At 41.2% G+C, this 24,851-nt stretch overlaps 1 protein-coding gene across 13 annotated transcripts in view; it reads left to right on the forward strand.

Moving 5' to 3' along the window:
- The window catches only part of myo18ab (myosin XVIIIA b), a 219,690-nt gene that overhangs the window by 188,956 nt on the left and 5,883 nt on the right, over nucleotides 1–24,851 (forward strand). For 8 of the 13 annotated variants that reach the window (XM_088079407.1, XM_088079408.1, XM_088079409.1 and 5 more), the window contains 7 exons: nucleotides 636–719; nucleotides 3,535–3,672; nucleotides 6,759–6,944; nucleotides 7,063–7,202; nucleotides 9,939–9,983; nucleotides 17,859–17,981; nucleotides 22,762–24,264. In XM_088079407.1, coding sequence (XP_087935533.1) covers nucleotides 636–719; nucleotides 3,535–3,672; nucleotides 6,759–6,944; nucleotides 7,063–7,202; nucleotides 9,939–9,983; nucleotides 17,859–17,981; nucleotides 22,762–24,256 — 2,211 coding nt within the window. In that variant the 3' untranslated portion in view covers nucleotides 24,257–24,264. Of the gene's footprint in view, nucleotides 1–635; nucleotides 720–3,534; nucleotides 3,673–6,758; nucleotides 6,945–7,062; nucleotides 7,203–9,938; nucleotides 9,984–17,858; nucleotides 17,982–22,761; nucleotides 24,269–24,851 lie in introns of all 13 variants that reach the window. The other 5 variants (XM_088079413.1, XM_088079410.1, XM_088079403.1 and 2 more) reach the window with 4 other exon arrangements.

A 24,851-nucleotide genomic window follows, 5' to 3' on the forward strand; every position in this document is an offset into this window, starting at 1 on the left:
CTCCCTGCCAATTGAGTCATTTTTGAAAAACAGTGGTGTTTGGCGAGCCTCAAGTGGTCCCCCATTAGTATTATTGTAGCTGTATAAGCAGATGAACAGCTAGTGGAAATGAAAGTGGAGTAAAAGCGCTTCCTTTCCACCACTGATGGAATGATGAGTGAACTGCTTCCGCTGGCTCCAAATGAATCCATCCTTCCTGTATAAATTGAAGCAGCTGAAATCCCTATGGGACACATCGCAACAGAGTGCTTCATCTACTGTGAAAAAAAACACTCATCTAAAATATTTCACACAGGTCACATTGAAAAGAGATTTATTGATATGCTTTCAGCAGACTGAAAGAATCTTTCCAGCAAATTTATTTGTCTAGGTAATGTCACAGAGAGGTCATCATGTTTTGCTGGTGCTGCACAGTATTTTTTATTGCTTGCCATTTGATGGATTCAGATATAGGTTTTAGGGATTTAGCTGCATTTATAATCCGCATATACTGTATAATCAATGATTATTTGTAAAAATTAGATCCTTATTCATTCTTCCATCAGATGGAATGAAAGAAAAAAAAATTTAATGTCCTCCTACAGTATCATGTTGCTCGCTGACTTTGCTTCTTTGCTGTGTTTTTGTGGTTTCAGTCAGCCCAGAACCTGGCGCAGATCAGTGACCTACAAGCCCAGCTGGAAGAGGCCCTCAAGGAGAAGCAGGAGATTCAGGAGAAGGTAAGTCCTGGCTTTTTGCACTCAGTATACCACTGATGTGACAAAAACAGCCAGTTACAATCTGCAGTCCGTGCAGTAAAACAGGAAGACAGTGTGTAATGAGTTTGAGTCAAGTCTCTGTCAGCTTTTAAAAATCGAAATCAGGCCAAAGGAGGGAGCCAGTAAGGACAGGGTCAGTGGACTGGCAATCTCAGAAGCCATCGGCTATCAGTCTGATGACAGTTTTTTGCCAGAATTGTATTTCACTTGTTATTTACGACATCTATTGCACGTCTGTCCGTCCTGGAAGAGGAATCACTCATCATCCTCTGCCACTCTTCCTGAGGTTTTTTCCTTTTTTTTCCCGTTACAGGGGTTCTTTTTCTGGAGTTTTTGCTTGGGTGATGTGAGGGTCTAAGGGCAGAAAAAAAAGTTTCTTCTCCAGTGAGGATACTGCAGCAATAATGCTGCCTCGGCCCTTCCCCTTTGCCTCTGCACTTTTCTAAAAAAATACAACCCTTGATGTAATTGATGTGTCAGTCAAGCGTGATTGGCAGAGACAACATGTGACACAGATGGCCAACTTGGTTTCCCAGCTCAGACGAGCGATAATGCTGAACATGCTAGTGTTGTCATCCGGGTCATGGCTGCTGCTGCTGCATGAATCTGTTTCTCCATCAGTGACAACTGTATCTGAAAGAGCAAAACCAGCCAGGTAGAGGGGAAATGAGAGCACTAGCCACCCTTTAACTGTACGAGGGACATGGTGTTTTCGAATGACCTAAGCCCTCAATTCTTTCATACCATGATTTTGTCTGAGATCTAATTTTTAGGGCAATTATCTCTACAGAGAGCAAGAAATGATCCTGTAACTTTTCTTAAGTTACAAAGACCAGTCATACCTCTTCATTCTTTACCTGTCTCACGGGTTGCCTCCTTTTATTTTAAAGTAGCAATATCATGGATGGTAATTTATCAGAAACCATCACTAGGACTGATAATCTTTGGAAAATGTTCTGTACCAGTTCTGATTAGTGCCATCACCAAATTACCTTACTTTAAGGAATATAAGTTATGTAAGTTAGTCAGTCATGCCAAACAAAGGCCAGATAAGTTAGAATTAAACAGGAGATTAGAGGCAGAAACATGTTAGAAAAATACAAAATACAATTTTGTTGTACAAAATACAACAAAATTAAAGCTGCAAGAAGCGATGAATGGGCCCTCGCACCTCCGCACACGTCGGGGCTACTTGCTGTATGCCGACTGATGCGGCCGCTTCTCCCCGAGAAAGGGCAACACTGCATGCAGCAGTGAATTAGTGTTTCCTTCATTTAGTGGTGGAGTCTGGATACACGTGAAGTTTCTTGAGGAGGGTGTTTGTGTCTTTCTCTTACTCTGTCTTTCTCTCTCTCTCTCTGTGTGAGGGTCAGCTAAAGCTGCAGCTGTGATACATTTGAAAAGGGATCCAGCCTGTTTGATTGATAATGATAATAATGAGTAGGATCAAGACAAAATGAAAATATAAGCTGGAAGATAAATTAAAAAGAGACATCACATAAAAGCAAGAATGGGCTTTAAGAAGTGATTTAAAAGAAGTCACTGATTCTGTGAGTCTTAGCTCCTCAGGCAGGTCGTTCCAAAGCCAAGGGGCCCTGATGGCAAAGACACGGTCGCCTTTAGTTCTAAGGCTCGACTTTGGAATGGCCCCACCTGAAGAGCTCACATAGGTTCAACATTTCTGTTATGTAGCTTGGGGGCAGACCCAGAAGAGCTTTAAAAGTGATCAGTGAAACTATTACTATCTAATATATGTAGTTTAATTTTGTCTCAAAGGAAGAATTTGAGAAATGAGACCTTAGGGCCTGTGTCCACCTAGTGTTTTTTTCTCAGTGCCAGCATTTTTTTTTCAATTGTTTCTTATTAGAAGTGGGTCTCTGTCTCTGCATGTGGCCACCTGGAGAAAAAGCATTGTGCCCAGCGTCTTTTTCAGAGCACACTGCCTTTTCTGTGCAGTCGCTCCGAACACTTCTACTTCAAAATCTCTTTGCTTTTCATGAGGTGCCAGTGATGTCACAGCTGCTCTTTAGCTAGGCTACTGTCACAACCATAGACTGTATGTAAAGATGGACTTACCCCGGCTATGCTGAGGTGGGGTTAAAATATCCGGAATGCGGCCTATGCCATCCTGTGAGGGTGATGTCATTGAGAGCCTGCATCAAGGCAGTAGTGATATCCAAGGTGGGGGAGTTCCCGCCAAAACACCCGTCCGACTAATCGTTGGCAGCTCAATTGAATACAAGCACACAGATTGGCTGTCACAGTTGTCAATCATGGCCGAAAAGCCCCCTTTTGTGTCATTAAATTACTCAGGAAAACCAAACCTATCATGAAAACAAACTTTTGAACAGACATCAGGGTGATGAAGCCTACCTTCAGAGACAGAAACCATCTTTGGGAAAAATTTATTTGGCGTGGAATTTGAGTTTTTAGTTTGGCCCATCCACTAACATGGAGGGTCAGGCTTTATGACTTGTACTACAGTCAGACACCAGATGGCGACTGAGATTGAATAACCTCACTTGGGGGAGCTGTCATGTCATCCATTTATATATACAGTCTATGGTCACAAAAGAAACAGAGAAGGCTGTCTGTGTTACCTGATCAGTGGAGGGTTGTGGATGTTGCTGGAGAGTGTTGTGCTTTTATCACTGAACTCAATGTCTAATTTTCGTCATTACCGCTTTGAATGAAAAACAGTTCAGATTTTATTCAAGCCAATGAGTGTAAATCAAAAATTAGTGATCCAATATTATATGTGCATGATTGTGTCTAGATGCAAGCCCTCCAGAGCCAGCTGGAGTTCCAAGAGCAGTCCATGGTAGAGAAATCCCTGGTCAGCAGGCAGGAGGCCAAGATCCGCGAGCTGGAGACCAAGCTGGAGTTTGAGAAGACCCAGGTCAAACGGCTGGAGGTGAGAGCTGCAGACAGGTGGTGGAGTGCTGGTGCTGGGAGGCGGTTGGCTGATGAAGCTCCAGCATGTGGAGGGCATGGGAAAGAGGCTAGGTGAATTGTGCTGCTGGGGTCCGAGATGCAGACAGAGAACGGTCATGATAAACTGAACATGAATGAACTGTACTTCCATGAATGAAATGTCCCACCACTGCCAGTCAGATGTAACCATCCCGGCTTCATTTTGTCCTCGAGCTTGTGTTACTTGCACTTGACAATACCATTTGTTATTGTTATTTGTCATTTTTAAATTATTTTCAGACTTTGCCTGAGACAAAAAGCACAAGTGAAGGATAAAGGTTCCCATCTGCATGCTCCTATGGAGACATTGAAATCCTCTCTCACCCACTGAAAAAATGACCCTACACTCAATTTTGCAGGTTCAGTTTAGTAATTACTGACTGTGCAATGTGCTCACCTTCAGGTATACTCCCTCTGCTCCTTGCCCTCCAAACTCAAAATAAATATATTTATTTATTTATTATGATTTTTTTAGGAACTCTAGCCTGTGGTGAAATGTGCAGAGTTAGGAAAATACACACAAGGAGTCGACTTTTATGGCTTCTCACCAGTTTTAAAACCTGCAGTGTGTGAATATTTCAGGTTTCCTGAGTAGTATAACTCACCAAAGCTGGAGGTAGCAGAGCTCAATCAATAGAGATATGAGGAGGCACAGTGCAACACCCACTCAGTATGTGAAATATGGACGGGGCTGGTGGCTAGTGCTGGAGCTAACTCAATGATGGAGTATACTGCTGGCATTGATGCACTGACTGAATACAGACTTGCTGCAGATTTAAACACCCATATAGGAGTCACCTGTTCAAACACAGCTAAAGACGAACATATGTGTTATCAAAGTCTGCTACACCACTCCCATGCATTATTGATACAAATAAGCTCATCAATTGTTAACATGGTCTTCTGACTGAGTTGTGTGGAGATGAAGTGGTCAGATCCATACTCACTGATCTATAGCAGACTTTTGTTTTTGTCAAGGACTTCATGGAACGTATTGACTTGTTTTATGTGTTTTGATTCTCATCTGCTATAGAACTGAAGTTTGAACCAGGGATTGGTTGATGCAGATTTTTGAGGGCAGTGACAATTAAGATACAGTAAATACTTACAATTCTTATGCCTCTGTGCCAACATTAGCGGTGGCCAAAGGCATTATGTTTTTGGCTTATTCATACATCCTTCTGATACTCATGAACTCAATATCCAAAGAATGCCTTGAAAGACTTTCTTCACAAATGGCATAAACATCCATTTGGACTCAACAATGTACTGATTAGATCTTGGTGGTAAAAGGTCAAAGGTCACTGTGACCTCGTCTGTCTCATTCTTGTGAATTTGTTATCTCAAAAAAACCTTAAGGGAGTTTCTTTTTTTTGGCCCAAACATTCAATTCAACTTGACTCAGCATTGAACTGATTAGATTTTGGTGGTCATGGGTCGAAGGTCAAGGTCACTGTGACTTTGTTTGTCTCATTCTCATGAATGCGACATCTTCAGAGCACCTCAAGGGAGTTTTTTTTTTTCTTTTGAAATTTGACACAAACATTCACTTGAAATGAATGATGAACTAATTAGATTGTGGTGAACACAGGTCAAAGGTCACTGTAGCCTGTGGGTCACTTTGTTTCAGGTATCAGTGAGACGTAAAAAAACAATCCAGGAAGTCCAGTTTGAGTGATAGATCCATGAGTCTCAAGGCTGATCATATACCAAAGAAACAAAGTTATCACAGTAGCAATTATTTATCTGCCATCTCAGCAAACCAAAAGATTATCGAAGAAATCAGTCTGACATTTACATGTTTTCATTGGGACGCTTTATCCAAAGGGATGTACAAATGAGGGACAATTTAAGCCACAGTGGGTCAAGGAAGAGGCCTTTGAGAGTGCCTCAGCACTTACTTCCACATTCCACCTAAAACATGTGACATAAGGCTTGCAGAGCATGATGTTATATGTTAGTACCTAGAAAATTACTCAGTAAGTATGTCATCTTTAAGAGAGGTATTCTGCTGATTGAATGGAGTAAGGTAAGTCATTCCACCTCCAAGGAGAAGAGTTTGGATTGAGAGATCCTGCTTTGCTGTGACGGTAGGACTCGTCGTCATTTATTTGCAGATCTGAAGATCGGATTTGAATTTATTGTAAACAGCACCAGGGAGCCAGGACAAAGAAATGAAAAGCAGGTGACATGCTGTTTTTGGCTGGTTGAAGACCGGACCTCTTGTTGCATTTTGGACCAATTGCAGAGGTTTTACTGTGCTTGCTGGTAGCTCTGCCAGGAAGATTTTAGAGTGGATGTATTTTACAGCGAAAGAGAACCAGTGCCAATACAAGGAGTTGAGTAGCATCCTCAGTCAGATAGGACCTGATCTTTCTAATGTTATTCATACAGTGCAAAGTAACATGACTGAGTGGAAGATGCAACATGCTCAGTGACAGTTTATCAGTCATCAGTTACAATTCAGGATCCTAACTGTCTCTTCTGTAAAACTGAAATTGAAAACATGTTCACCACATGTTTTGTCAACATGTGGTGACGTTTGGGATGACCCTGAAAAAGTGGCTGGCTTTGCAGTCCTTGCTGTTAACAATGTGCCCTCAAACAATAATACTTGGTGACTTAAGAAATGGATGTGCAATTATCTAAAATAGAGTTACTTTATTGGGTATGATATTTATTTTTTAACTGACATTTCCTAATTTTCTCTTCTTTTTGAAACATTATTTTAGGTTAGAGGGCATTATTGCAAATAGACAGGGAACAATGAAGGACTATGAAAGAAAATGGAAGGCATTAAGGCCATGTTTAGCAGACTGATGATTGTGATGACTGTGTTTTTTGTTTGTTTTGTTTTGGTTTTTTAACCGTTTTGTTTTGCATGTTGATGGTTTGTGATTTGTAGGTCATATGGTGCATCTTGTGTGTATTGTTGTAATGTTATATATACAAAAAAGGCATATGTACAGTATATATATGCTATCAATATGACTGTATTGTTGAAGCATCTGTCTCTCTGCTGCGCAGAGCCTTGTAGCTCGTCTGAAGGAAAACTTGGAGAAGCTGACAGAAGATCGAGACCAGCGTAGCAGCAGCGAGAATCGAGAGAAGGAGCAAAACAAACGGCTGCAGAGACAGATCCGTGACGTCAAAGAGGAGATGGGCGAACTGGCCAAAAAGGAAGCCGAGGCCAGCCGCAAGAAACACGAGCTGGTAAGGATGTGACAGCTTACCACCACTTCTCAATGAGCGAGTAGTTTGGTCATTTTAAGAGAACCTGCATAGCTGATCAACCTTTGTCCCTCTCTGCTGACTCTTGTCTCATTAACAGGAAATGGACATTGAGAGCTTAGAGGCTGCAAACCAGAGCCTGCAGGCAGACCTCAAACTGGCCTTTAAAAGGATTGGTGACCTCCAGGCAGCCATCGAGGACGAGATGGAGAGTGACGACAATGAGGACCTCATCAACAGGTACAAAAAGTAACTGGAGACACACACACACAAAAAAACTTAGATTGAGGACCACTTACTCGCTTTTTCCAGAGTTCTCAGCAGAATCTCACTGTCGTCATTGGCAGATTGAGACTCCTCATTGTACATGCGATACATTATTTATTTACTTATTTATTCCAAAATTAGTGGAACAGCTTTGTAAATTTGTATTACTCTTTATTTTCCACCCTTTGTGCACTTAGGCCATAGACAATGTAGATAAACATGCAGATTTTGCAGCATCTTTCTTTTGTCTGCTGCATTTTATGTCTAGTTGTCTCTGTACGTCTACTCTCTGCGGCCCATCCAATGTTACTCACTCACTATACATTCACATTCTGCCTTGATAGGTAGCGGGGGGGAAATAGTTACAAATGCCATCTCTTCTTCATCTCTTCTCTGTTGTATCTGCTTTCCAAAAAGTTGTTTGTTTTCCTAAAGTCTGAGACAAGCAGGTTGATAATAGGTTGATGATAGCGATGTTGTGTCTGCGTATAGAACAGAGCTTTGATGATCAGCAGCCAGGCACACAGAACTCATCACGGTGAGGTTACTTGGTTCTGTCGTGCCTTTAGACCAAAGCCACAAACTGCTCACCAGCTTTAACTGGAAACCCACACTGCAGCCAGAGACGCTGCTCAGAAGTGCCGGGCAAATACATAAACTATTGTTTGTCTAGAAATTATTCCAGCACATCATTCTCCCTCAAGTCACAAATTGGCATTTTTACATTTCTCTACAATTTAAACAATGGAGATGCAACATGTTAATCAGTGAGCTTTAGAGGTGTTGGTAGGTGTATTTTCAGGCTAGCTGTTTCCCCCTGCCTCCAGTCTCTATGTTTAACTCCAGTTTGTGGAGTCTGTTTTCATAGATAAGTACGGAAGCTTAGAACTGCCACGACATGAACAACAAATTGGTATCAGCCAATAACATGAAAAATGTATTCTTTCAACAATATGTTTTTTCACATTTTTACAATATAATTTCATTTTATAAGAAGTTGTTTTCATATTTCATGGTATAACAAGAACATTTTCTTATTATAGCATGAAACATAAACAAGAGAAGTTTCTTATCATTACATTAAAACATCTTGTAAAAACATAAACATCTTGTTATATCAAGAAAAAAAAGTTTCTTGTTATAACAAGATGTTTTCATGTAATACCAAGACACTTTTTGCATATAAAAATGTACTTATTTATCTTGAAACATTTCATATTATTACATGAAACAATTGTCTTATTTTATCTTGATATAATGAGAAATGTTTCATGAATAACATATCACATATATCACATATCGTGTAATAATGTGATATGCCTCATGTTATAACAAGATGAATAAGAACATTTTTACGAGAAACATTTCTTGTTCTAACATGAAAACATCTTGATATAAGAAGAAACCTTTTTTTGTTCTAACATGAAAACATCTTGATATAAGAAGAAACCTTTTTTCTTATTATAACAAGATGTTTCTTATGTTTTTACAAGATGTTTTCATGTTATAACAAGGTTTTCTTGTTTATGTTTCATGTTAGAACAAAAAAGTTTGTTGTTATAACATGAAAATATGTATAAAATAAATATGTAAGAACCTTAAAAAACATTTTTTGTAATATGAAATTAGCTGATACTGATCTTTTTTCTGGCCTGGCAGTTCTAAGCTTCCATACTTATCTGTTATCTTTATAAGAGTTATGTGTTAAAGTGGACTCAAATGCCTCAAGAACAAAACTCGAGTGAAACATTAAGACTGGAGGCATCAAAAGTTCTTACTACAACAAGATGTTTTTCACATTTCTACAAGATGTTTTTCATTTTATAACAAGATTTTCTTTGTTACAACAACACACATATTTATCTTGTTGTAACAAGTAAAATTTCTTGGTATGACGTGATAAACATCCTGTAGAAATTTGAAAAGTTTTGATGTTTTTATACTGATTAATAATTTTTCCTGCCTGACAGCCTCCATAGATAAGCATATTTACCAAACTGAACTGCTCACTTCAGATAAGTGGATATGTTTCCCGTGGTTATGTCCCGCACAGCCATGTGACCAATGGCAATTTTAGCAGTCCAATCAAAGCCCTCCAGGTAGTGAATGTTCTGGTCATTTATTGCACTTAATGCACCTTTGTCCTCAGGATCAGCACCCCGTCTGTAGACAGCAGAGGTAACGAGTAAAGCTGTCGGACAGAGGGAGTGAGTTAGCTGCACTGGAATGATCTTGTTCTTTCTCCATTCAGACTGTATTAAACACAGCCAGTACAAGGCCTCGTCCTCTTTCGGGGCGCTTTGTAAGAAAATGTGTACACTCTCTGAGCTGCCTGCTGAGCCTTGCTAATTTTTCAGCAGCCCCGCACAGCTGTAGAGAGAGTTGTCCCTCGAACAGCAGTAAACAGCTCTGTGAATCATCAGAGTGCACTCTGTATGGAAGACACAACATCAGCATGAGGTGGCATGCTGAGCCAATGCCCCTAAAAACATGATATGTACTGTACAGTAAGTTTGCCAAAGGAAAGAAAAATAGCCAGTCACAGCACATGCCATGACACCTTCAATTCTTGGGATATTTTTAAGCATCATTCACAATTTATGTCTTATTTTTGATTCAGATTTCCTGTTTTACTTTTCTATTGTCTTTTGTTTTTCTGTGTGTTATTTTCTTCTCTGTTCCCCAACCCATCATCATCATCACGGCCAGTTTGCAAGACATGGTGACAAAGTATCAGAAAAGACAGAACAGAGTGTGAGGAACTTTTTTTTTTTTTGCAGCACTGAAAATGATGCAGTATTCTCTAGTCTTTGAACATTTAGTGGAGAAGCTGATAGTGAAGAGAGAAAACCCTGAGTTTTTCTGCAGGGTTTAGTTTCGGCCCAGTTAGCACATCACTTCTGGCTGTCACACTGCAGAAAAGAGCTGATATTTGAAGGAAAAATCCCCCCTGACAGAAAAAAAATAGAAGATATTTGGATTGCACCTGGTATTCTGGGCCCCTTTTGTTGTTTGGTGTGGCTATTTTCTTTGATTTCTGTGGTAATTTCCATTTATTTTAAGACATCAGCTATTGGTGTCAGGCCCTCAGAATCAAAGAGTGATGGCTCAGCTCCAGGGCCACACATGATGAACAATTCAAACAGGAAAAAACACTTCATGGAAGACGCAGAGATATAGAAAATCCAAGGGGGGATGTCCTTTTGATGTGCGAAGGCTCGGGGATAATGCATCATCAACAGTGCACAGAGATTACCTCATAACCCCCCGCTCTTCACTGCATGCCCCACAGGCTGAGATGCATGAATACTACTGGCAATATGTTACTTTAGCCACAGCATGAAACGTCCTTCCTCATATTCCCTGAACGGTTAACTGTTTTGCAGAGCTTTGAGCTGAAAGGCAAGTGTCATGATCTCTCTGGTCATCCTCCCTCAAGGCCAAGATCATCCTCTTTGTTCTTCTTTACGCATCCGGGGGCGCATCCGGGGGCGCATCCGGGGGCGCATCCGGCTATGTTTCCAGTCTTGGTTCGAGGGCGTTGTGTCGGACACTGCTGTGTTTTGTTTGAACAGCAGTCGGTGACAAGGCAGCCTCTTGCTCCCAGGGCTATCTTAATATTTCATTGGCCCGATCCGGGGCTGGATGTGACTGTGGCTCTGTGGTGACTGCCCTCCTAACAGCAGAAAAAAAAGGGTGTGTTCATCATCAATCTTTGACTCGCACTTGCTTAATAATGCAGAACCCTCAAATGTCTTACAAAAAGCTGTCTTGCTCACCAGGCGAGTAGCACACACGCCGTGTTAACCTCTGGCTCTGAGCCGCTCCAGTCCCCTGTCAGCGTTCACTCCTCTGATGCTGGAGAGGATTAGTAATCAGAGCTGGAGAGAGCAGACTCTTTGTCAAAGACACCAGTGTTTTGATTTGTAAAGAGCTGCTAGGGGAAAAAAAAGCTGAATTTGTACTGGTGTTTGACAACAGACAGACAACATGCATTTCTTCTTCCATGAAATATTAAGTAATTTAGCTATGCATTTGAATTTATTTATTTATTTATTTTGACAAATTGAGCTTACTTAAAATAATCTAGGAAACCAACTGCCTTAAAATGTTTAAGTAAATTTAATTATTAGTCTTAATTTATGTGTACTTTGTAGATAATTGTTAAGTTTACTTAAATTTTGCTGTATTTAAGTTATTTTGTGTAGTTGTTGCAACCTAAAAATGACAAGTGGAATTACCTTGCTCTTATAAAGTATTAGCAACTTCAGTAAACCAACTTAGTCCGACTGAACTTGATCACCACAAAGAGGATTTTGCAAATTATGAAGTTAGGAGATCTTTGAGTTCTTTTTGGGGTTACATGTTCAAGAAAATACAAATATGACTGACTAGTTTGCAGCCAACAGAATATGGATTTATAGCACAATAAACTTAATTTAAAAGTTATGGTATAAAAGATTCAGGTCCAGGCACTCAGGGTGGTTTGAAAAGCATAAAAGGCCTTTACAGTTGTAAAAGTTCTAACAAGTGTACTTTTAAATGTTTAGTTTAGATGCTAAATGTGGTTCATATTCTTCATTACCACTGACATGCTGCCAGTCCTATGAACTCTATTTAGTTATGAGGGTCAGTTAGTTGGCTTTGTGTCTTATAACATTGCTGGCTTACTTGTCAATCAAACATTCTCTCAGCCCAGAAACTCTGGAGGATAGAGGATCATTATTGATATTTCTCGAAAGACCATCTCTTTAGCTTTTAAGTATTTTAAAATTTCAAATGAAAATTGATGTAATTTCTTTATTTACCCTTTATTTAACCAGGTTGGTCCCATTGAGATTAACAGTCTCTTTCTCAAGGGAGACCTGGTCCTGACAGTCAGCAGTGAGAACACAAAGCTGCAGACAGAGACACAAAGAGAGACAAAATACAATTCACAAGAACTAAAATTTACATTAAAAGAGAACTATCTATGAGTCAAAGAGGACTTTCTGGAAGTCACTTTTACAACCAGGCAGGCTAAAAACATGCACATCCTATAGAATCTGCTTCTAAGTCTTTCATTATAGATTTAAAAATATTTCAGGACTCCAGCTCCTTGAAGTCATTCTGCAACAAATTTCAGGCTGAGGGTGCAGAATCCCAAAATCCCTTTTGCCAATTTCTGTCCGAGTGTTTTAGACAGAGAGCATAAAGAGGTCCTGAGAACGCAATGAGTACTGTCTGGTACTTTTCTGCATGATAAAAACACAGAGGTATTGTGGGAGCAGACCAAGAATTGCCATATATATATAAAGGAGTATCAATGTAAGAACCTACCAGAGCATGGTGTTCTACCAGAGAGTACAACTTACAATGGTGAGTCAGAGCTTTACAGTTTATAATGAACCTCAAGGATGCATGGTGAACTGTATCGACCATATGGAGACACTGAGCAGAGTATGTATGAATGATCAAAATCAGCTGAGCCCAGATATGACTCGACAAAGGGATGGCTTTTGTGACTTCTGTTGGTTTTTAGTAGAGCTAATAAAAAACTAATGTGATCATATTGCATTGAACTCACTGCAGTGGAAGAATTTTTTTTGGCAATTTTGCCTTTATTAGATAGGACAGATCTATTGCATGAAAGGTGGGGAGAGAGGGGATGACATGCAGCAAAGGGCCGCAAGCTAGAATTGAACCTGCAGCCGCTGCGGCAAGGACACTGCCTTCATTTATGGGACGCCTGCTTTATCCACTGAGCCACCGGATGCCCCACTGCAGTGGAAGTTTTGCAGCACACAGCAACCATTTTACCTCTCTATGTGACGCAGTGGATGAGAGTACTTTTTCAAGCCTATCATGATGCTCTTGGAGACAATGCATATGCCTGTCTGTGCTCCAAGGCCACGGGGGCTTCACTGGGTCGACAGTTTCATATATGGGAGACACAAACAGCGGTGTGTATAAGACCCAGGGACACAGAGGAGCAAAGTGAAGCCGAGCAGAGCAGGACGATCCATAGAAGCTAATGATGAATGTAATAGCGTGTAACAGAGATGTACAACCAGTGGCGGCAGAATGTCACAGACAATTAATGTCTGCTCAGCACTGTGTTTGTTTGCTTTCCCCAGGCTTTCAGCAGGGCTTAACTAATGGTATGGTGGTCAAGGACATAAATTGTAGTTGACACCGTGTGAAGCACACAATTACATATTGCCCACGATTGTGGTTTTGGCTATAGACCTGAGAGGTTTTTTTTTGTTCTCGGAATGTGTCATGAAGTTGTACACAGATAAGAAAGTGTTGGAGAACATTGACACAAAATATAAAACTGCTTTTAATGCACTCCTGTGCAAAGTTTCAAAATGTTCATTCTGAATAAAGTCCAAACTGCAGTTAAACGTTGCCATGTAAACGACCCCTCAAATTGTGTGCATACATAAAGGCAGAGAATTATTCTTATTCTTTTCTTCAAATTACTAAAACTGTGGATATGCCTGGCTCTGTTTTATAACTCTTGATCACTGTGGTACAGGGCACTTATTCACAGGCCTCATTGTGACTCTCACAGTTCGCCATAAACAGGTGTAGAAACGCCCTTAAGCCTCCATTTGCATATCAAACTTGTGCACTTCCACCATTCATTACCCCTTTGGAACCTGAGGAAAGCACCTGTTCGGATGCCTTTTATAAGTATTTAAGAAATTAGTGAAAAGTACCTGAAAATTTGTAAGGCAATGACCTGGAAAGTGCATAAAAAATATATTTCTTCATCAAAATTTGAAATATTTAATTATGATAGTTATAGTTTTTCCATTGCTTTTTTTCATCTTTTTTTCCTCTAGACATTATCTCTTAGCTTTTAAAAAAAATTTAGATTTTTTAGATTTTCTAAATCTAAATCTAAATCTAGAGCCATTTCATACCAAGTTGCTTATTGCATTTTCCCATATTTTCAAAGGGTTAATCTCACCCTCATCATTTTACCTGCATCTATGTCAGCTAAAACAGTGTGTATTCTGCTCTGAATATATGAATGCTTCATATATGCACAGAAGGCTGGTTACTATTAACCCTCAAATTGTGCAAATTGAAACTGCGATTTTAAAATACACCAAGCTCAGTTGGTAGAGCTGGTACCCCAGCTACACATCGCAACAACTGCGGGTTTGATTCTGGGCTTGGTCCTTTGCTGCATGTCATCCCCTCTCACTCTCACAAACACTTAAGTTGTCCTATCAAAAAAATAAAGGCAAAAAAGCCCCCCCCAAAAAAAATCTTTTTAAAAAATCAGTTTAGAAAAAACTCCTATCTATTACAAAAACTTTTTTACGCTCACATGAGGTGGTATTTCAGGTGATTCAAAAAAAGCCATATTTCCCAAAACTGCAATGGAAACCCTTTTAGGCTTCTCTAGATCACATGATGCTATGGTTACGTGCTTGTCAGTAGGGACTGGCTCCCTCATGATGCAGTAGGTGCTACAAGAGCTGTTATTGCATAACATAACTTCAACATTCGGAAGTTTTGAATCCACAATTCCTCTGTGAAATCCTGGACTATCACCTCCCAGAAATCCCTCATACGTGGTCACTCCCAGTGGCTCGCATTTCCATTATGGCCCCATAACATGCCTACGTGACCTTGGATTGGAAATAATGACGGCTAGTGCGGTGGCTGCAATAGAAATAAAGATGCTAATGTTTTGAACATCCATCACCCTGCTTCTTGAAATGTTATCATCAGAGAAGTCGCAGAACATCACTCAGTGGAAAAGCAGTAGCAATTGTGCTTTATTGACATTCCCAAAATATTGCTTAATTTTTGTGCTAATCTGTGATGGAAACTCACCTATACTCATCCAGATTCCTCCTTTACAAATACCAGTTTTTGTGCGGGGAAAAGGAGTAAGCATGTTTTTTGTGCATACATTGTTTATTGATCTGACCCCTGGAGTCATCGTCATGCGCTTTGTCTGCCTGCCATCCACCCTGACCACCTCCCTGTGACCTCTGTGTGGCACAAGAACACTTGTAGTAGAAAAAAATGTTGCCAGTCCTAAAATACATAATCCAGGCAACAATCATGTCTCCTCTAATACCATCTGAAGGAGAAAGAGTTTCTGTACCAGAGTTGTTTCTTAGTAGTGCTGTAAGTTTTAGGAAGCTCAGCAGTGTGACTATGATTACAAGGTGACTAAAAACTTTCCCCATTTTCATTTTCCCATTTTCTCAAGGCAGAAGCTGTTATTCTGAAATGAGTGTAGCCTGAGAAGACAAAGGTTAAAAGACTAATTTAAGAGGGCTGCAGGAAAGAATTGACTCACCAGAACTTGACCAGCGCACAAATCCCTGCAAAGAGTGAACTCTATCAAGGGTCATACAAGGAAATCTGCTTGCTGACATGAAAGTGTCTTCCCTTCTTATTGTTATTCAGTCCCAAAGTTCACAGTGCCAAAGACACTTTTCTGCTCTGTCATCATAACAGTAGGCAACAGCAAATCCCCATATTGTTTAATAGTAGAGGCATGTTTTGCAAAGCTAATTACAGCTTAAGAGTCTGCCGCCCCCGTCCTCCCTCCTCGTCTTTGGCGTGAATGCTGTCCTAGCATTAGCGTCCAGGGTTATTGTATTTCATAAAAGCTAGCAGGCTACGCATTTGGATCTCACTGGGCAAGCCATTATTTGAAATCTCCCTTTTGAAATCCAGAGAGCTTTTGTCTCTGACTGCTAATGATTTTAATTATAGGTGGTGCGGGGCCCTTCTGAGCTCTGTGTGCTGGAGAAAACAATGTTTTTCTCTCTCTTCCTCGACAAGACGGGAGGCTCTCTGAAACAGATGCGGAGATGCTGAGCCACCCCTGTGATGTCTCTGTAGGACTATCAAGCTGTAACAACTTAATTTCACAGCACCACACAAGCACTGGGCTTTGAAGGCACTTAATGAGTGTTGCACCCTTTTCATCCGTGTCAAATTTTATGACAAGGTCTCTATTTTACTCCATGGCTCGCAGTGGTTTGTGAATGTGTAATGATAATTTAGAGGAAAAACAGTGCAGTGCCCAGCTGTGTACCAAATCATTCTGTAAAAAAGTAAAATTATGAGTGAATGCATGTGATGATGTGGTGATGAAAATAATTACCAGATGAAAGTAAATCTGGACTTTTTCTGCCTCTCTGCTGTGCACTACTAGTTAAACTTGAGTATTTTTTTTCCAACATAGGTGCTGTTTTCCTCATTTTCACCATCTTTCATCAGGTTATGGTAACATTTATAGATCAATAAACTAATAAATTAAATAAATATTAATTTTACAATATTTTAATCTGGCATAGGTGACATCTATTCCTGTAAAAGTGTGCAAGGCTAGCAGCTCAGAAGAAAAGCCTTAAAGGGATAGTTCACCCAAAAATGAAAATTCAGTAATTATCTACTTACCCTCATGCCGATTAAAAATTTGGTGAAGTTTTATAGTTCACAAAACACAGGCTGCAGGTTTACAGGGGAATGGTAATGCATCCATCTTCCAGACAACTGAATCGAATGGTGACCAGGATTCAAATGTTGAAAAAATACAAAATAAAGCCACAAAATGTCCCCATGCTGCTTGTGTGAAGTAATCCAAGTGTCTTGAAGCCCTGACATGCAAAGTTGTTTTGAAAAATGTCACTGGCATCATGTTTTTAGCCTTGTTGTAGTCTGTAGTTCCTGGTATGTAAGCTGCGTTTACATATGCGTACTCACGTAAGACAAACGAGAGCTTGTGGTACCTACACGCTAGTGTTAACATACTACCTGGAAGCCTCCCCCACACACAGAGGGACTTCTGGAGTTAGCAGGAAGCAACAATTCCCTTTGTTTGCTTTAAAACTTCTAAAAGCAACAAGCTCTCGTGGGTCGTGTGAGCGTGCATACATGAACGTGGCTTCCACATTAGAGAGCAACAGGCAACAACATGGTTGAAAACATGACGCCAGTGATGTAGACTTTCAAACTCTGGATGGTTGTCTGGTGAATAAATCAGAATAACCGAAAATACATACGTACATCAAGTAAATGATACATATACCTATGTATACCCATATACCTACCCAGGATAAAACCCAAAATAGAAATAATGGTGTGCCATGTACAGTTTTTTTTATAAAATTTTATGGAAAGTTCCTATAATTTAAGCTCTGTGTTTGGGTTTCCTTTCTGTCACGGTGCTACTACAGCTCTGAAGTAGCTTTGGAAGACTAAGGTTGGGTATTTGCCTGATTGCCAGCTTACAGCAGGACCACGATAATGCTCATCTAACAGTGACAACAGCAAGAAGTTGCCGTGTGGTGTTAGCGTCTATACAACCTCTTGTGGGCATGATTGTGTTTTTACTGGGGCTCTTTGAGCATGTGCTGTCTTTTCTCCAGAATGAATGTCAAAATCTGTTTCTGCTTCCACGCTAACACGCACAGCCTGTTCTTGGTTCTCTGACTCCACAGCTACAGAGAGTTACAGCAACATTTCTACCAGTGTTGACTCCTTTTTACACTAAAATTTATCTGCCTATTCTCTGCTCTGTGAATGGCATATCTGATTTTTTCCTCCTTTGCCGTCTCTCTGTGCTTGCTCTGACTTGTTTTCCTGTCTCTGACTCCTCACCAGTCAGGGGGATTCAGATACAGACTCCGAGGTGGAGGATCGTGTGGATGGGGTGAAGTCCTGGTTGTCTAAAAGCAAAGGCTCTGCCAAGAACTTTTCAGATGACGGCAGCCTCAAGAGCTCCAGGTCAGTACGCAGGCAGCAGCTGTTCCTATCACTGCAGCAGCATTTAAGAAGCCATCAATATTTGGCTGTTTTTGAACTCTATCTAAATGAAATGGTTTACATGATTTGACCCAGAAGAAATAAAGCAATGGCAGTAGAGTACTTGGCTGAAATAAGGGGGCTGTTATTACTTAAATGTATTTTCAAGCCGCTTTGTCTTTATTGTCATCCGCTCGGTGGAGAAGAGACTTTTTTTTTCTAAAAACAAACCATCTCTGTGGTAGATTTATTGACATGCCCAATGGCCAGCTGGCATAGTCTACCTGAGCGGCTCGCTGAGATTAATGAATGTGTCTGCCAGCTGACAGTTTCGATTGCCCCAGATTTGTCTCCTTACCAGAAGATTTAACTTCCCTCCCTCAGCTGAACCACCCCCAACTTTACAAACTTTAGGAGTTTTTAAATCTCACTTAGCAGCAGTCCCCACAGACAAACACTGACTGATTCACTGAGCTCGCCAGCACTGCCTTATAGAAGTAGCTTTCGAGTTCCAGTGACTTTAACTGCCATTAGTGCAGGTCTATAAGTACAAGTACATTTTAATTCTTGCCCAGTTCTCTAAGTCATTCATCAAAAGAATAGACCAGCAAACTTATACTTCAATATGGTAAATATTTTCATCCAGAGTTTACCACATTATAAAGTAAGGAAATTTGTGTTTGGTATTTTATTTCTTTGTTGTAACAATTCTTCTTAGCAATAAATCTTATACTGTTGGAAAGCCTGTTTATTTCCCTTTTTAAGTGGTGGCATTTGTAAGGCATGCATTTGTGGGATGAGCAGCAGAGCTGAGTATATGGGTTGCACCCATGAAAAATTTGCCAAATCTTCATTGCCAATGCCAAACAGCTTTTCTTGATTGGCACCTGATTGTCAGCACCTGTGAGCATGGGCCCTGCTTCAGTGGTCAGTTGGTGTCTGCTCCAAGAATCGGCATGCCACGTTTGACCGATCTGGATAGGGCCCGTGCGATAGGGCAACGTCAAGGTGGTGTTCTGCAAAACCAAGTTGCAGCATTATTTGGAGTGAGCCCTCATACCATCTCCAAACTAAATGCCAAGTTACATATAATAGGGGATGTCAGAGACAGGCCGCGAAGTGGGCGTCCCAAAAAGATGACACCCCCAGAAGACCATTTCCTCACCCTGTCAGCACTCAGGAACCGTAGGCAGTCTTCTACAGATTTGCAGTCAAGGTTTGCAGGATGATATGGCTGACGGGTCTCTGCCCAGACGATCTGGAACAGACTGCACGCAGCCAATCTCCGGTCTTATGGGGCTGCCAGGAGGCCTGCCACGACTGCCCTTCACCATCAATCCCGTTTGCGCTAGTGTCAGCAGTGTGGAGGCAGTAGAGGCAGTGTGATGGTGTGGGGCGGCATCTCCCTCACTGGAAAAATGAGGCTTGTCATCATTGGAGGCAATCTCAATGCAGAGAGACATCGAAATTAGATTCTGCAACCATTGGCAATCCCATATTTCCATTGTCAGGGACCGAACTCTATCCTCCATGATGACAACGCTCGTCCCCACAGAGCGGGGTTTTTCTTAGACTACCTCCAGAATTTAAGAGTGGAGAGGCTGGAATGGCCTGCCAGCAGTCCTGAACTCAACTCCATTGAACACTTGGAACACATCCACAGCTTGGGTGTGCTGTTTGTGCCAGAGTGACCAACACAACCACGTTGGCTGACTTGCGACAAATGGTGGTTGAAGAATGAGATGTTCCCACAGCAGTGTGTGACCAGGCTGGTGATGAGCATGAGGAGGAGGTGCCAGACTGTCCTGGCTGTGTATGATTCTTCTATACACTACTGAGGCTCCTGTTTGTTAAATGAATAAATTGTTAAATTGCCAACATGTCTTGTTTCTTCAGACTTCAATCATCCAATCCACCAAACAACACCAAACAAGAGTCAATAGCAGAATAAGCTGTTTGGCAGAAGATTTGGCAAATTTTTCATGGGTGCAACCCACATACTCAGTTCTGCTGCTCATCCTACAAATGCATGTTCCTTACAAATGTGGCACCATTTAAAAGGGAAATAAACAGGCTTTCCAGCGGTATAAGAATTATTGCTAAGAAGCATTGTTACAACAAAGAAATAATCTATCAAACACAAATTTCCTTACTTATTGTGCTACGTTTATTAGTCTTGTTTCTGTAATGCTCAGATGGGTTTATTGATCAATCAGTATTAATCTTACAGTGGTTAAACATTATACTCTATAAAAAAACGATTTCAGAGTTACATATACCAAAAAAAAAAAAAAACTAACAAAAAACTGGGGAATTTACCATTGGTATGCATTTCAGTTTTTTGAAGTGGGGTTGTACGGGGTACTTATCAATAGACAGAATATTACATACGGTAGATGTCAGTCAGCATGCACCCATTTTACAGAAGCAGACTGAAGTCCGACATGGAAGCTAAGCAGTGTACTGCTGTGGAAGGGCCAGCAAAACTTATTTTAGACACCTAAAAAAAATCATAGTCACTTTAAATGTATGCTTTATCAAGAGTATTTTCACTGTCTTACCTAAATGTAAGGCAGTAATTTCCTATGGAAAAATTAAGCCACTCCATTGAGAAAAACGGTGATTTAACATTACTGACTACAGGAGCTGCTTGTCTACCACTGCCACCACCACAAGCCAGATCATCAACTACTGATAAAGACCCAGTTGATGACTTGGATATCAGACCAGTCAGTCATCGCAACTACCTTGACCCTGACCTGGAGAAAGCCATCAATGAGGTGCTGAGTTTCAAGCCTATTAAGTTCAAGCGCCGGAGCTTGGAAGACTCCGAGGGTGAAGAAGAAAAATCCAAGGATGATAAAGATGACAGCAAAAGTGTCCGTAATGGTGATGCTACTCGCCCGACCAGCAGTCTTAGACGCTCTGCATCCGCAGTGGATTGCATGAGACCATCCCGCAGTGGCAGCAGCAGCAGTCGCCATCGCAGCAAGAGCAAAAACAAAAGCAAGAAAAAGAAGAGAAGCCACAGCTCAGAGTCTGACAGCTCAGGAGATCGTCACAGGAGCAGCTCCAAGAGGAGGTCCAAGAAGTCAAAGAAAAAGTCCAAGAAGAGGGATGAATCTTCATCTTCTTCCTCATCTTCGTCGTTTTCAGATTCCAAGACAGACTCTGGGTCAGAGTCAAGCTCCGGTGCGTCCACCATTTCCTACCGAAATGTCTACCACTGCCTGGAACATTTAATTTGTTTGTGCTAATGTGTTTTAAAGGGTTAATTCAGGTTCACCAAAGTCATACAATTGCACAGCAGCTCATGTGTTCAGCAATAATCACCATTTTTCTCAATGGAGTCTGGTGGCTTTGACGAGAGCAAAGATGAGAAACTGAAGCTGTTAACAGATTTCTAGTCAGAATGGGTTGTCTGATGGAAATGTAAAAAGGTTAAAATACTCTCAATATAGCGTACACTTAAACTGGTATTGATTTTTTTCTGTGGGATTTTTATAAGATAAAACATGTTTTGTGCTGACACCCATCCACAGAAGTACATTGCTTAGCTTCTGTGTTGGATTCAAGAACTCTCTTCGAAAGTGGGCCATCCAAAACCGTCATCTGATTTAGGTAGTACACTGATTGTGGATAAGTACCCCATACAAACCCACTTTAAAGAAACCCATACTATCCCTTTAACTGGTATTAAAATGTCTTATCAATTCTTCAAAAGTCTCAAAAATGCTAAGAAAAGGGATGGAGGATTTTATGAACAGTTTTTCACCATCTTTATAGATAGATAGATAGATAGATAGATAGATAGATAGATAGATAGATAGATAGATAGATAGATAAAATATGTTTTTATGTCACATGAAACACATGGGCAAAATTGTCACCAAACAAATGTCAGCTCATGTTTTTTTCTTTCATTTTGGTTAGTGTATAATTGGTCTTAAACATCCTAAGAGGCATTTAAATAAAATTTTAAATGTAACTTATTGTAAGCTGTAGGAACCCTGAAGTTTTTCCATAAACCACAACCCTATCAGTCAGGCATAGCTAACAGAAACAAATTAGCAGATTGTTTTTTCTCTCTCCAAATGTTTGCAATCCCTTTTTTCTGTTGCAGTAGCATTCTAGCATTCTTTCTCTTCTGTGATTGCCAGGTGCTTTGATTGGAGCTCAGTAACATTTTATAAAATCTGAACCCGGTAAAAAATGCTTTTAGAGTTTTAATCCTTTATCAAATGAAACAAAATACTGAAGAGCTGAAACTCAAACACTGCATTTTAAATTTAATTTTTTCCAGGTGTCTTGCATAGTATGTATCTACTTTCAAGCTAAATGGCTATATGACTGCGTTTTTGCCATTATGTTGTGTTGGCACAAACATTTACAGTGAATTGCTTTAAAGTGGGTTTGTTGGGGATGGAAGCTCCCATTCTTATAATTACTGTAGCCTTCACTGATCCTTGGTGGGCAATAAAATTATTTTGCTGTTTTAACATTTCAATACGGGAACATAACCCTTGTTAATCCATTTTCAGTTGTCTCCAGTTTCACTCTCCTAATCTCCTTTTTCATTGCTGTACTTTCATTTTGTTAAATTTCATCTCCTTCATTTCTCATGAAATTACTGTTTTTATTCATTTGTGTCTTATTCTTTTCCTTCACTCATCACCACTTGACCCACTATCTTATCTTTGTCATTTTCTCTCTCTCCCAATGTCTTCATTCCTTCGTCCTTTCCACTGTTGCTTCTTTCTAGATTTGCCACAAATGTAGACGCAAAGGAAGGGAAAGAGTGGAAAGAGGGTAAGGAACTGAAAGAGGTCAACAAAGAGGGCAAAGAGTTAGAGACCAACAGGCCAGTGTCAGTGATGAGCTCGCTCAGCTACAGAAAACGCTCCAACCTGGATTCCATCGGCGGAAAAGGGGATGCCCTTTTCAGTGCTCTAAAGGAAAATCTTGATTCAGAAGACACTCTGTCGTACCATAAGGCTAAAGCCAAGAACTCCGATCTTCAGGATGACACCTACTCAGTCAGCTCCAGGAGGAGGTCCCAGGCAGGGGATGACATCAACGGCAGAGAATCAGTCATCTCCCAGGCCTATTCAGAGGCAAACAGCCGCACCAGGAAAGGCTTGGACAGCCGTCGGGGTGACTTTGACAAAGAATCAGTCATTTCATATGCTGCACCAAGTCGGGCCTCCACACGTTTTGGGGTAAGCCCAGAGAATGATGCCAAGTCTACCATCAGCTTAGGTCTATCAAGCCCACTTGGACGCCGCCCAAGCACCTCACGCTTTGAAGCGGGCAGAGGCGGGCGGCCGCTGTATGCCAGTAGTCCCAGTAGCCCTTGCTTTAGCCGGCGGTCTGGGGGTCGCAGTCCTGGAGTTCTCAGCCGAGCGGATTCCCATATGTCGCTGGCACGCAGTTGCCGCTTGAGCGAGTTTGACGTTGATTTTGATGATAGTCAAAGCGTGGCGTTCACCGAGAGGTCGGCATACAGTCCTCACTCCTCTACTGGCCGCAGCGTCTCCATGCCACCACCACAAGCCAGATCATCAACTACTGATAAAGACCCAGTTGATGACTTGGATATCAGATCAGTCAGTCATCGCAACTACCTTGACCCTGACCTGGAGAAAGCCATCAATGAGGTGCTGAGTTTCAAGCCTATTAAGTTCAAGCGCCGGAGCTTGGAAGACTCCGAGGGTGAAGAAGAAAAATCCAAGGATGATAAAGATGACAGCAAAAGTGTCCATAATGGTGATGCTACTCGCCCGACCAGCAGTCTTAGACGCTCTGCATCCGCAGTGGATTGCATGAGACCATCCCGCAGTGGCAGCAGCAGCAGTCGCCATCGCAGCAAGAGCAAAAACAAGAGCAAGAAAAAGAAGAGAAGCCACAGCTCAGAGTCTGACAGCTCAGGAGATCGTCACAGGAGCAGCTCCAAGAGGAGGTCCAAGAAGTCAAAGAAAAAGTCCAAGAAGAGGGACGAATCTTCATCTTCTTCCTCATCTTCGTCGTTTTCAGATTCCAAGACAGACTCTGGGTCAGAGTCAAGCTCCGGTGCGTCCACCATTTCCTACCGAAGCTCCAGCAGTGTGAAGAAGGCCCCGGGTCGAAAGGCGTCCAGCCCAGAAGGGGGAGGAGAAGCTGGTGAGAGCCAGCCCGTGAACAAAAAGGAAGAAAAGAAGAGGAAGAAGAAGGTGGACAGCCTGATGATGAAGTACCTGTACCGGCCAGACAGTGACTGAGGCAGGCAGTAGGTCGTTGCCCGAGACGGACTTAGCTTGAAGAGTGTTTTTGATGCATGATGTGACCTAACCAATCAGAGACCTTACACTCTGATCAGTCAGTGCATTGAATGTTCCCGTTTGGGATTAGACTCTCACAGTTTGGAATTCTAATTTCTTGGTTGTGTTTTTGATGATGTGTCTTCGGCATGCTAACAAAGTTTGATGTTTACTTCATTTTCTCGGTTTCAAGCCAAACTGTAGTGACCACAGACCTCTGTGGCTCTCACCAGATAAGCAAAGCTTTCATTTAGGACTCTTTGGGGGCTGTGTGTTGTGGGTTTTTTTGCACCAGGAAGTGTAGTTGGTAAGAAGCCGCACTCAAAGTGAATATTTACTCAGCCTTAATCACTCCTGAGATGTCACCTTGATTTATAGCCTCAGAAAGGAAAAAATATCAAAAGTCAAATAAATGAGGCCATAGTGCATTTCTCCTTGCAGCCCTTTAACCGCAGGTATAATTAGACTCCAAGTATTGATTTACACCAACTAGCGAATTCATTTGAGATGCACAGTTGACAGTAATTAAACCCCAGTTTGCAATATTTAAGCCATT

Source organism: Plectropomus leopardus, chromosome 6 (genome assembly GCF_026936395.1).
Source record: "Plectropomus leopardus strain MGB_pleo_1.0 chromosome 6, ASM2693639v1, whole genome shotgun sequence".
NCBI lineage: Eukaryota > Metazoa > Chordata > Actinopteri > Perciformes > Serranidae > Plectropomus > Plectropomus leopardus.